Source organism: Indicator indicator, chromosome 6 (genome assembly GCF_027791375.1).
Source record: "Indicator indicator isolate 239-I01 chromosome 6, UM_Iind_1.1, whole genome shotgun sequence".
Taxonomy (NCBI): domain Eukaryota; kingdom Metazoa; phylum Chordata; class Aves; order Piciformes; family Indicatoridae; genus Indicator; species Indicator indicator.
Window position 1 is genome coordinate 29,821,383 of NC_072015.1, and position 12,757 is coordinate 29,834,139.

A 12,757-nucleotide genomic window follows, 5' to 3' on the forward strand; every position below is an offset into this window, starting at 1 on the left:
TGTCCATATGCTGAGAGAAGAACGTTTATTTCAGTTTCTCTCTTTTATTGATAGAATCCTCAAGGTTGGAAAAGACCCTATTCACAGAATCATTAGGGTTGGAAAAGACCTCTAAGGTTGAGCTGAACTGTCAAACTAACACCACTATGCCCACTAAACCATGTCCCAGAGTGCCACAACTAAACATATTTTGAACACCTCCAAGGATGGTGACTCCACCACTGCCCTGGACGGCCTGTTCCAGGGGTTTCCAATCCTTTCAGGGAAATAATTTTTCCTAATGTCCAACCTAAAGCTCTCCTGGCACAACTTGAGGCCATTTCCTCTTGTCCTACTGCTAGTTATTAGGGAGAAGAGACCAACCCTCACCTCACTAGAACCTCCTTTCAGGGAGTTTGTAGAGAGCGAGAAGCTTTCCCCTGGACCTACTTTTCTCCAGGCTAAACAACCCCAGTTTCCTCAGCCTCTCCTCATAACCCTTCACCAGCTTTGTTGCCCTTCTCTGGACACACTCCAGCACCTCAATGTCCTTCTTGGAGTCAGGGGCCCAAAATTGAACCCAGTAGTTGAAGTGTGGCTTCAGTAGTGTTTCTGATGGCAGAGCTGCAACAGGTTAGACTTTCTCCAGAACCTCTGACTTGCTTAAGGATTTTTAGCAACTGAAACGTACAACCTCTCCCCACCTCTTCCCCCCCATTAATTTGGTGGGAATTCAGTTTCTAGATGTTGTTAGGATAGAACTAGATGGATGATTCAATTAATCTGCCCTGATGCCTGTTGATAAAGCTGGTAACTGAGGTTCTCCAGGTACTGCTTTCTGACCTCTCCAGAGATGGGGAGGCTCCTGGAGGCAAATGTCCAATTTTCATTTGGACCCCTACATCAGATAAAATCCTGTTTTAAGCCTTTGTCTCTCAAACACTGCTATGGCTCTCACTCAGATGTGCACTGCATTGCAAAGATTGATTTTTATCACAGAGCCCCGCAAATTCTCTTTTTCTCACTGACCTAATCGTGTGCTGTATCCATTTACTCAGAAAAGAGCAGCTGAACTGGTGAGGATAGCTCTCTTCCACCCTCCTTTGGGTTCCATTCTCCATGACATCTTCAATAACAGCAGAATCTAAACATCCTCTCCGAGTGCTATCACAGCCTAGCACAACTACCATGATTTAAACCTCTCCTACCCAAACACATTTCACCCATCAGTATCTTATGACCCAGAAAGACATAAAACTCAATTTCCTCATTAACCTGAGCTTTGTGAAACTGCAATTACTGCCCTGTGTGCAGGCAGGAATTGAACTGAATAAGGGGAGCATGCAAATGCCAGCTAGCGCTGGCTACTGCTGGGAAGATAATCCAGTGTGCTTACAGAATCACAGAATCCCAGCATGGGAAGGGGTAGGAAGTGACCTCTGGAGATCATCCAGTCCAACCCTCCCTGATAAAGCAGGGTCACCCACAGCAGGTTGCCCAGGATGGCAATATCTAGCCAGGTTTGGAATCTCTCCCGAGGAGACTCCACAGCCTCTCTGGGCAGCCATTGTGTTACAGATCCAACATTCTACTAGCTGAGGCTTACAGTTACAGATAACAATGCACAGTAACTACTTCTGCACTGGAAAGCATCTTCTGAGTGGGTTGTTTCACCTCACAATCAGATCTTGTTTTCCTCCCTGCCTTTTGTAATTCAAGATGTTAGCTTGGCATTTTATACGTAGCCTCAGCATCCCTCGCCCTAGGTGCAGCAAGAGAGATCAAGATGTTGCAAACAAGGACTATAGTCAGCAAAATGAGAATCATTTTGAAGAGCACTTTTCATTCAAAACTCCTCCCCTTTCAAACATGAGTGCAGGCTTTTCCAGGCTTGTGGACAGAGCTTTTCCATTTTCCACCTTGATCTAAGTGTAGGTGACCCACCTGGACATGATCCTGTGCAATCTGCTGTGGGTGACCCTGCTTTAGCAGGGGGAGTTGGACTAGGTATCTCCAGAGGTCCCTTCTAAATACCACCATGGTTGGGATTCTGTGATTTTTAAAAGCCATTCAACCACATCCCTCATTGAAGGTGCTTAGAGATAATAAGATGCCATGGGATGAAAGGAAAAGTCCTTCTCTGGACAAATTACTGATTAAATGATAAAAAGGTATTGTGTAAACCAAGAAGACCAAGAGCATGCTGGCCTGTATCAGCAACAGTGTGGCCAGGAAGACCAGGGCAGTGATCATCCCCCTGTACTCAGCACAGGGCAGGCTGCACCTCAAATATTTGTGCTTAGTTTTAGGCTCCTCATTCCTAAAAGGACATTGAAGTGTTTGAGCTGGCCCAGAGACGAACAACAAAGCTGGTGAAGGGTCTGAAGAGCAGGTCTGGTGAGGAGCAGCTGAGGGAACTGGGGTTGTTCAGCCTGATGAAAAGGAGGCTGAGGAGAGACCTTATTGCTTTGTACAATCCTCTGAAAGAAGATTGTAGGAAGGTGGGGGTCAGTCTCTTTGCCCAAGGAACACATGATGGGATGAGAGGAAACAGCCTCAAGTTGTGGCAGGGGAGGTTTAGGTTGCATGTTACAAAAAACCTCTTCACTGAAAAGGTTCTCAAGCCCTGGAACAGGCTCCCCAGGGAAGTGGTTGAAACCTCATCTCTAGAGGTTGCTTAAAAGCCACAGAGATGTGGTGAAGGACATGGTTTAGCATTGGACTTGGTAGAGTTAGAAAATGGTTAGACTCAATGATCTTAACAAGCTTTTGCAACCAAAACTGTTGTATGATCCTATGAGTGAAAGCATAGTTTTGAGGGCAGTGCTGGCCTTATGGAAAAAACAAAACAAAACAAAATAAAGGAACCAGAAAAGCTGTACAGAGGAGGGCTGTAAGGATGTTTAGAGGTGTAAAACAGCTTCTGAAACAGAAACTCTTGGAGATATTAGGACTCATCAAGACTATAATGATACGACTGATAGAAATGTTTGATAAAGGATCTTAAAATGATGAGAAGCACAGAAAAAGGTAAAAAGGAAATGATTGCTCAGCTGTTTCTTCTGGTAAGAGAACTCCAGGGGTGAAATGAATTAGCAGATGATAGGTGCAAATGAAAGGGAAGCACTTTTCTTTCCCCACGGTGCATCGTTCTGCTGCATAACTTACTGCCACAGCATACTGAGGGTATCAATAATTCAAAAAATAAATGCAAGCAATAACCAATTCAGGGAAGAAAAATCCATTGTGCCACTCTGATTCTTCCACTCAGGCGTACGAGAAGTTTAGCATCAAGATTTCCTACCCTGTTTTCCCATTTTCTCCTACTCCTTGCATATTAAAGAACAGCAGTGGGGGAAAAGCCTCTATTTTATGCCTATAATCATGAGGGATTAAGTTAAAGAGGCCTGAGTAGCCCCTTCTACTTCTCTGTTCTCAACAATCAAAACTGCATTGGAGCAAACAAAGCTGTGTCCTTATGCAGAGGTCATCACTGGCTGCAGATGGATGTTGTGGTCTTCTTTTTCTCCCAGGGGTTATCAGAGCTCTTTGAATTTTTGTTTCCCTCCTGCCGTGACACTAGAAAGCCTCATCAGGGGCAGCTGCAGCCTCCTCTGAGAAGTAACCATAGTCAGAAATCTGCAGCAGAATGCCAAGTCACTTCAGAATCTTCAGGTGCCCTCCTTCCTGCTTTTCATGCCAGCTTGGACAATTCCATGAAGCCTATCTTTACATATGGATCACAGAATGGTTTGGGTTGGAAGGGACCTTTAAAGGTCATTGAGTCCAACCCCCCTGCACTGAGCAAGGAACATCTTCAACTAGATCAGGTTGCTCTGAGCCCAGTCCAACCTGACCTGGAATGGTTCCAGCAATGGGGCTTCTACCATGTCTCTGGGCAACCTAGGCCATTGTCTTACCTCGCCTCTATCCAGTGTAAATCTCTCTCTTTTAATTTAAAGCCAACACCCCTTGTCCTGCCAAAACAGGTCCTGCTGAAAAGATTATCCCCATCTTTCTTAGAGGTCCATGTTTAGCTCATATCCAGGGCTAAAGGCAGCAGTTTTTCTACCACCCAATAGGCACTCCCCAGCCAAGAAGTGGGATCAGGAAGATATGAAAAAAAATTTCATAAAACAGCAAAATTGATCCCAATGGCAACATAAAGTATTGAAAGTTACAACCAGCTTAGTGAATCGCAATAAAGAGGAAAGCAGTCCTCAGGAACAGGAGAAGGAAGAGGAGCAGCAGAGGAATTCTAGCCCTAGGATCATTGTTGTGGCCTCCTCTGGCCCTGCTCCAACAGGTCCATGTCTCTCCTGGGCTGAGGACTCCAAAGCTGGACCCAGCACTGCAGGTGGGGTCTCAGCAGAGCAGAGTAGAGCAGAGAGGGAGAATCCCTTCCCTCCACCTGCTGCCCACTCTGCTGAGGATGCAGCCCAGGACACGGTTGGCTTCTGGACTGTTAGCACAGATTGGTGGCTCATGACCAGCTTTTCACTCACCAGCACCCCTAAATCCTTCTCTCCAGGGCTGTTCTCCATCCCCTTATGCCCCAGCCAGGGCTGACATCAGGGATTGTGCCACCCCAAGTGCAGGACCTTGCACTTGGCCTTGTTGAACCTCTTGAGGTTCACATGGACCCACTTCGCAAGCTTACTGCAGTACCTCTGGATGATAGATACAAGTGGTAGACTTTATAACCCTTATATGAAACTTTCAAGAGCTTTAGAGAACATGAGAAGGAATTCTGGCTTAGAAGAAAACATACCAATTTTAATCTAAAAAGCACCTTAATTCCCCCCTGACAATCAAAGCCAGAATTAAATTCAAACAGGATTTGCCCTAAGAGACCAAAATCACCTTCAGGAACCTGAAAAGGTAGAATTATAAATTAAATAAACCTCAAATGTTTCATAACTATCTGAGAGGATCTACAGAAAGTTGGAATCTTTTGCAAGGGCTGGCACTGACCCAGACTGACATTAAATTTTGTTTTAATAGGATCAGAGAATCACAGAGTGCATCAGGTTGGAATGGACCCTCAAAAGTCATCTTGTCCAAGTGAGAGGGACATCTATAACTAGATCAGGTTGCTCAGCAGTGATCTTGAGACAGAACAGCATCCTTGGGGAATAATGGATAGAATTGGACCTCTGAAGTACTTAGAATTAAAGCTGGATCTTTACAATTTTAAGGGAAAACACTCTTCATCAGAAATAAATTGGAAGGAAAAATAATTTCACCCATAGCAACCTAAATCAAGAAATGGTACAAAGAAAACATTTTAGGGATAATTCTAGGAGCAAAAAAAAAAAAAAAAGTATTATGAGTCCTGACAGAATGAGAAGTAACAAATCACACTGGATTCTTAACAATTTTTGAGCAAGTCATCAAAGAGGTCCTCAAGAAGCACACCTAAATAAATTGGAGTTATCATACAGATGCCTGGGAGTTAAATAAACCCAGCCCTTCTGCCAGGAAAGATATTTAAGCAAACACAACTTTGCCCACAGAAGTGTCTATTTTAAATCCTTCAATACTTCCTTCCTTCTATCACCACCACCACACATTTGTGCATTTCTTTGGCTACATCTTTAGTGCTCAAAGCTACTCCTCACTTTAAGTTGCTGCTTTGGAAGAAAGCAGATTTGAGAGGAGACAGTTGCTCAAGGAAGAAGCAACCAACAGGACAGGTACCACATCCTGCAGTGGTGGAGCTTCAGTGACCCCTAACGGTCAACCTGCAACAGCCCTTGCAGAGAACTCAAACCCTAACCATAAAACCTTGCAGCACTGTAAATTAATTATTCTTCTTTCAACCTAATATGAACTCTGGTGCTTTGGCTTTTCATTACTGAGGATGTTTACAGCTCACAGTGAAGACCACTGTACTACATGGACCCTCGAATTCTGACTGTTTGAAATGCTCTAAGCCAGAAAGAAAAGTGGACAAACTCTGCCCATTCTGACAGTATCAGGCCACGTTAAACTCAACTTTACCAAAACTAGGGTCAGCTAGCGTTTCATCCTTCAATAAGAAATAATGAATGTTAAGGACTAACATTTAACAGTTGGGCTTGATGATCTTAAAGGTCTTCTCCAGCCTAAACAACTTAGCTGAGCCACTTAAACTATTTGAAATGAAGATTTGCCATTAATACCATCAAGAATCTGCATAAACCACTGCAGTAATTTGAAACAGTACAAATATTTCTGCCTTTTCTCCCCAACGTGAAACTACAGCTCCCACAGCAATGAGCCATTCTCATTACAGGGAAAGGATTTGAGGGAGGTGATTCTCCCCCTCTACTCCACTCTCGTGAGACCCCACCTTGAGTACTGCATCCAGTTCTGGAGACCCTATTGCAAGAAAGATAAGGATGTGCTGGAACACATCCAAAGAAGGAACATGAGGATGATGAGGGGGCTGGAGCACTTCTCCCATGGAGACAGACTGAGAGAGTTGGGGCTACTCAGTCCAAAGAAGAGAAGGTGCTAAGGAGATCTTACTGTGGCCTTTCAGTATCTGAACAGGGTGTACAAGAAAGCTGGTGAGGGACTTTTTAGGGTGTTGGGTAGTGACAGGACTAGAGGGAATGGAGCAAAACTAGAAGAGGGTAGATTCAGATTGGATGTTAGGATATTGCAAGTGGTGTTCCCCAGGGCTCAGTTCTGGGGCCAATGATCTGGACAAGGCAGTAAGTGCACCCTCAGTAAGTTTGCAGAGGACCCTAAGTTGGGTGGGAGTGTTGATCTGCTTGAAGGTAACGAGACTTTGCTAACGGATCTGGACAGGCTGGATCAACAGGCTGAGGCCAATGGGATGAAGTTCAACATGGCCAAGTGCTGGGTCCTGCACTTGTTTCACAACAACCCTGTGAATGCTCCAGACTTGGGGCAGAGTGGCTGGAAAGATGCCTAGTAGAAAAGGACCTGCGGCTGTTGGTTGACAGTCAGCTTAACATGACTTAGCTTGTGCCCAGGTGGCCAAAAAGGCCAACAGCATCCTGGCTTGGACCAGCAATAGTGTGGCCAGCAGGACCAGGGCAGTGATTGTGGCCCTGTATTATGCACTAGTGAGATTGCAGCTTGAATACTGGGTTCAGTTTTGGGCCCCTCACCACACAAGGGACATTAAGGACTTCCTTTACATCATTTAACATGAGGAAAAACTTTTTCTGTGAGGGTGCTGGTGCAATGGACCAGGCTGCCCAGAGAGGTTGTAGAGTCTCCTCCTCTGGAGAGATTTCAAACACACCTGGTCATTGTGATCCTGGGCAACTTGCTGTGGGTGACCCTGCTCTAGCAAGGGAGTTAGGCCAGATGATCTCCAAAGGTCCCTTCTGACCTCCCAACATTCTGTGATTATATGAGGTGCTGGAACTTGTCCAAAGAGCAATGAAGCTGGTGAGGGGTCTAGAGAAGAGATCTTATGAAGAGTGGCTGAGGGAACTGGGGTTGTTTAACCTGAAAAAAAGGAGGCTCAGGGGTGACCTCCTCACTCTCTAAGATTCCCTGAAGGTGGGTTTTGGTCTCTTCTCTGTAGTAACAAGTAATAGAACAAGAAGAAATATCCTTAAACTGTGTCTTGAGGGGAGGTTTACATTGGACATTAGGAAAAAATTCTTCCCTGAAAGGGTTGTCAAGCCCTGGAACAGGCTGCCTCAGGTAGTACTGACGCCCCCATCCCCGGAGGGACTTCAAGGTGTGTAGATGTGGTGCTGAGGGGCATGGTTTAGTGCTGACCTGGCAATGCTGGGTTAACGGTTGGCCTTGATCTTAAAGACCTTTTCCAACTTATGCAGTTCTGATTGTTTGGGGGAATGTTGAAATCTCCAGCAAGGGCACAAACCCAGAGCCCTAATTTTACTTCAGCAAAACCACTTCCAGTCTTTTTTTCTTTGTCACATCCTCCTTCATCAGAAGTACCAAATGTTGGCATCAGGTGTGTCTCTCTCCTCTGAAGAAGCAGAACACCTGGTGAAAGATGGGACTGTCACTGTTCCTCTGGCACACACAAGACAACAGTACACAATTACAGGTGTCCTGGTAAGCCAGTGGTTTCCAGCTTTTACCATATCATGACTCTTTCTCATAAAGAGAAGCTTCCAGTCTTCCTACTTTCCTTCTGGTCACCTATGAAGAAATGATCTGTTAAGCCAAACCACTGGTTCAATATCCATCACAGGCAGATCTAACACTTAATGGACACAGTCAAATATTTTATCTGTCTTCTGACACATGAACTTCAGTTTTGGGGTAGGAGATGCTGTGCTAAGTGGACAAACCACTGAAAATGTCTGATTTTGGGAACCTGCTGCATTAAATCCTAACCACCATTCAAAGGGCCATGATCTGTCTACTGTTATTTCATGGAAGTCAGGAAACCACCACTGCTGCGGGGTAGATGCTACTATCCTATTTCTCACACTCCAGTGATGTCTGATTGCTTAGCAAAAGACACTCCTGTGTACTTTCTCCAACATGAAGAAACCACCAGGGACTAGAGGATCTTGGCAGCAGCTGATCAGTTCAGTGGTAGAACATGTTGGGCACAAGAAGTGTGGGAATGGTCTACCCTAACCAGGGCTCCTAAAGAACAGCGATCTTCTAACACAGGTCAGAACAGACTTAAAGCTCATCGTCCTTTCTTTTCCATGCTGTGAACTCTCCCTGGTTGGGCAGACTGTTCAAAAAGTCCATCAAGCAGTCAGCCCAACCCTTGCTGATGTCTAATAAACCTCTGTATGATGCAGTGGAGCAGCAAGAGTAATTTTGTAATTTTTTTCTGGACTCGTCTTTCCACATCACACTCCAAGTTGTGGCCAGGTAGAGCAAGGACATAAATTAACTTTTTTTTTTTGGACTCATAAGTTGAAGAGCTAGAATTAGGAGACAAAACCCTCTTCAGTCTCACAGTATAATGGACGCAAAGCAAACAGATTTCCTTAACTTTTTATGATTTCCAGTGAATAATCAAATACATTCAAGCACTCATACATAAATATGTTTTTCTCAAAGGCAATAGTATTTAATTTTTGGTACAAGAGACTGGGGTCCCAATCCACCTATATACAGACAGCACAGAATTACAAAAAAGAAAGTTTATCTAAGTCAAAGTTCTTAAGTTTTATTAAAGTCAAAAACTGCAGAAAAAAAATCACAAGTTTCTAAGTACGAATAAAAACAAATCAGCTAAAATAAAATGGTTGTCAAGGTAAAACTCATTTTTCCACCATTTTCCCTTCCTTGCTGTTGCCCACATTACCATCAGAAGTCCTACAAGTGCTTTAGAAACTGATTTTTCTCTCACCAATGTGATAGTAAACCATGAGTTTACTACCTAAAAAAGCAAACTCTTTAGGCACAAGGTGGCAGAAGACATAAGCACAAATATCAACCACGCTTCCTTAAGTTGTCAGTTGAAATCCAAGTGTGGTAAAGACCTGCATGGTGTTGTTTTCACAATGTCAGAGCCCACTTGTTGAAATAAGGGCTCTGTTTTAATTCTTTTAATAAATATATTTTTTAATGTTAACAGTTTGTTTGTCTTTTTATTTTTCCCTTCCAGAAAAGAGAGAAGCTGTTTTAAGTCAGTGGTATTACTGTACTGGCTAGAAGAGTGGCCAAAGTGACAAAATGGGTTCCAGCACCAGAGAATGAGAAGTAGAGAAGCTGTAGTGTGAAAGTTCTGGTTCATACTTGTGTTGCCAGTGTAATGAATCGTTTGCTGACCGCCTGCTAAGACAGCATGACAAGCAGTCACATGGGCTACGTCATCAGCTGCTCCCCAACACAGCAGTGATCCAGGTGAACAACTAACCTCTGCTGCTCTTCTCACTGCACCTCCAGGAACTGTCAGACTGAAAATTAATCCTAACAGAATTAAACCAAGCGTTGCTCCAGATTCTGCCTCTTAGCCATCGTTTGAGACTTGCTGTTCTAAGAACAGGTGCCCTTCCGCTGCCATTCATAAACACAACATTTTATTTGCACTTCATTAGTTTAGAAAGACCACAACTTTGGGCTTTTTTTGTGTTTCTTTTTTTTTTTTTTTTTTTTTTTGTTCAATACCACAACATTCAGGACACATCAAGTTATTCAAATATGTAACTACTGATTTACCACAGCTAAACTAAACAGTGCATTTTAATAAAAGAAGATACCCAAAGATAGGATTCACAAATTCATTATCAGACAAAAACCCCAACACAGTATTTGTTTGTATGGGAATCACTTCCACCAGTAGGGAAGAAAAGAATTTTACCTTAGGTTCCCTTCTCCCCTGCCCTCCCAACCTTGACAGATGTCCAGACAAACATACATACATACATATATATATATGTGTGTGTATATATATATGTGTGTATATATATTTTCCTTAACATAAGAAAAAGTTATCATATTTTTCTTTTTAAAGGATTTGTCTAGGACAGCAGCATTGCTTTTTTACACCTTCTTTTATATCTCAATTCTTTTATTGACTCTTAATGATTCTTGCAACCAAATTTAGGCTTATGCAGAAAATTATATATGCTACTTCAGAGTGCAGTCTTAGATCTTGCACCAGATGTGATGCCTTGGTACATAACGAGAGGGGTGCAGCATTAAAATGCAATAAATAAAAAGACTGCCCCCCCAAAAAAAAAAAAAAAAAAGAAAAGAAAAATTTAAACTTAGCTTCTTGATAAATCCAGTCAGCAGAAGATGCAACAGCCAGAAGAAAGTTTTGACTACATTAAAAAGGAAACGTAACGCTGATTATGGAAGCTTTGTACATAAAGTCCTCTGTCCTTAAAAAATTTTGTCTTTAAAATAGTTAGCAAAGCACCATATACTTATCTTCATACCAGAAGAGCTTCTGCCTGTTTATAATAACAAAGAACTATTACAACATTTATGTCAAGAATAGGTATAGATTTAATTTCTCCTCCTCCTCCCCAACTGGAAATGTGGTAACCCCCCACCCACTGTACAGTATTTATAACACTGGGGCAACGAATGAACCATCATCACGGTGGGGGATGGGGGGGGATAATAATTAAATGTTATAGCTGAATCCTACACAGGATTGCATATTTGCATATTTACAAGTTAGTGTGTAGCTCTGACTCGAATAACAAAGTGCAACAAGAAACTGCCAAATGATTGTAGTGCAGAGTAGTACAGATACTTCCTTCACCCTCCTGTGCTCCTATTTTTCACTCTGTGTGGAGTAACAAGTCAACAGCAACGGACGTGTGGCCTTGGAGGAGGCAGTTCTGGTGGGATTTCTGGCTCTGGTTGCAAGGACAGGATACTGTTGGACAACTCATTTCTTATAACATCCAGTGGCATCTTAAAGAAAAGAAAAATCACCAGAAAACAGTCATCGAATCATAGAATGGCTTGAGTTGGAAAGGACCTTAAAGATCATTTAGTCTCCACCACCCTGCCATGGATAGGGACACCTTCCACTAGATCAGGTTGCTCAAAGGCCTCATCCAGCCTGGTATTGAGCACTTCCAGGGATCATGTTGCCTACAACTTCTCTGGGCAGCTTGTTCCAGTGTCTCACCACCCTCATAGTAAACAACCTCCTAATGTCTAATCTAAAGCTACTCTGCTCTAGTTTAAAACCATTGCCCCTTGTCTTATCAGGCCCTTATAAACAGTCCCAACTCCAGCTTCCTGCAGGTCCTCTTCAGGTACTGGAAGGCCACTATAAAATCTCCCTGGAGCCCTCTCTTCTTTGGGCTGAACAACCCCAACTCTCTCAGTCTGTCCTCTGCTCATCTTTGTGGCCCTCCTCTGGAGGACCACAACAGACTCACAACTGGACCTCTCCAACAGATCCATATCCTTCTCGTGTGGGCTCCAGAGCTGGGAGCAGTACTCCAGGTGAGGTCTCACAAGGGCAAAGTAGAGGGACAGAATCACCTTCCTTGACCTGCTGGCCACACAGACATAGTCCAGGACATGGTTCGCCATCTGCAGAGACCTCGGCCCAAAGAGCTCGTTTCAAGGGTTTTCTATCAGCCAAAGCCTCCACTTAGGGATATTTCAGTTCTTATCAGGGAACTACACTTGAGTAAGTTGTGTTAGGAACTTCTTTCACACAAGCTAGGAGAGGATACCAAAATAAAGCCACTTCCTAAACCAACCACAATAACCAACCACAGAACTGCCCACAAACGAAAGCAGGCAAATGGTACAGTGAGCTGCTGATAGAGAGGGAAGTTAGAAGAACGAGGAAATAGAGAAAATAGGAGAAAATTCAACAGCAGAGTCTGTGAACAACATTATGGCCACTATGTATTAACCAAAAATGTCACCTGACTGCATGCCCTCACCTTCTATGTCCTCCCAACAGGTACCTGCAGTCATTAGACTGTGACCAATGATGTGGTCACAGGAACTCCCACCTGAATGTTTTACCTTTTTCAGAATGTCATCAACAAGCTTTAGAAATATTTCATCCACGTTAAAATTATCCTTGGCACTTGCTTCACAGAACCGCATCCCAGTTATCTGCTGTGCAAACTGATGGAAGAGAAAATACAGAACTATGTGAAGACACAAACCAGGCAGCCACAAACAGCAAATATACCTCCTGAAACATTTTAAATAAAACCCACAACTGTCCCCAAATCTGTGATTGAAGACTAAATCAGTTAATAATCCTGAGCCTCCCAGATTCAACAAATATTGCCACATATTGGTTATTTTCACTTAAAATTGGATTACTGGAAATGTGTGCTGAGTTTTCCAGACTCAAAGCTGAGAAATTCAAGTT

At 43.3% G+C, this 12,757-nt stretch overlaps 1 protein-coding gene across 1 annotated transcript in view; it reads right to left on the reverse strand.

Annotated features, from left to right (window-relative positions):
• Nucleotides 1-10,668: 10,668 nt before the first annotated feature.
• RAB12 (RAB12, member RAS oncogene family) overlaps nt 10,669-12,757 on the reverse strand; it is a 28,875-nt gene continuing 26,786 nt past the window's right edge. The window contains exons 5-6 of the mRNA XM_054381559.1: nt 12,400-12,504; nt 10,669-11,319 (exon numbers count right to left, since the gene is read on the reverse strand). Coding sequence (XP_054237534.1) covers nt 11,206-11,319; nt 12,400-12,504 — 219 coding nt within the window. The 3' untranslated portion in view covers nt 10,669-11,205. The remainder of the gene's footprint in view (nt 11,320-12,399; nt 12,505-12,757) is intronic.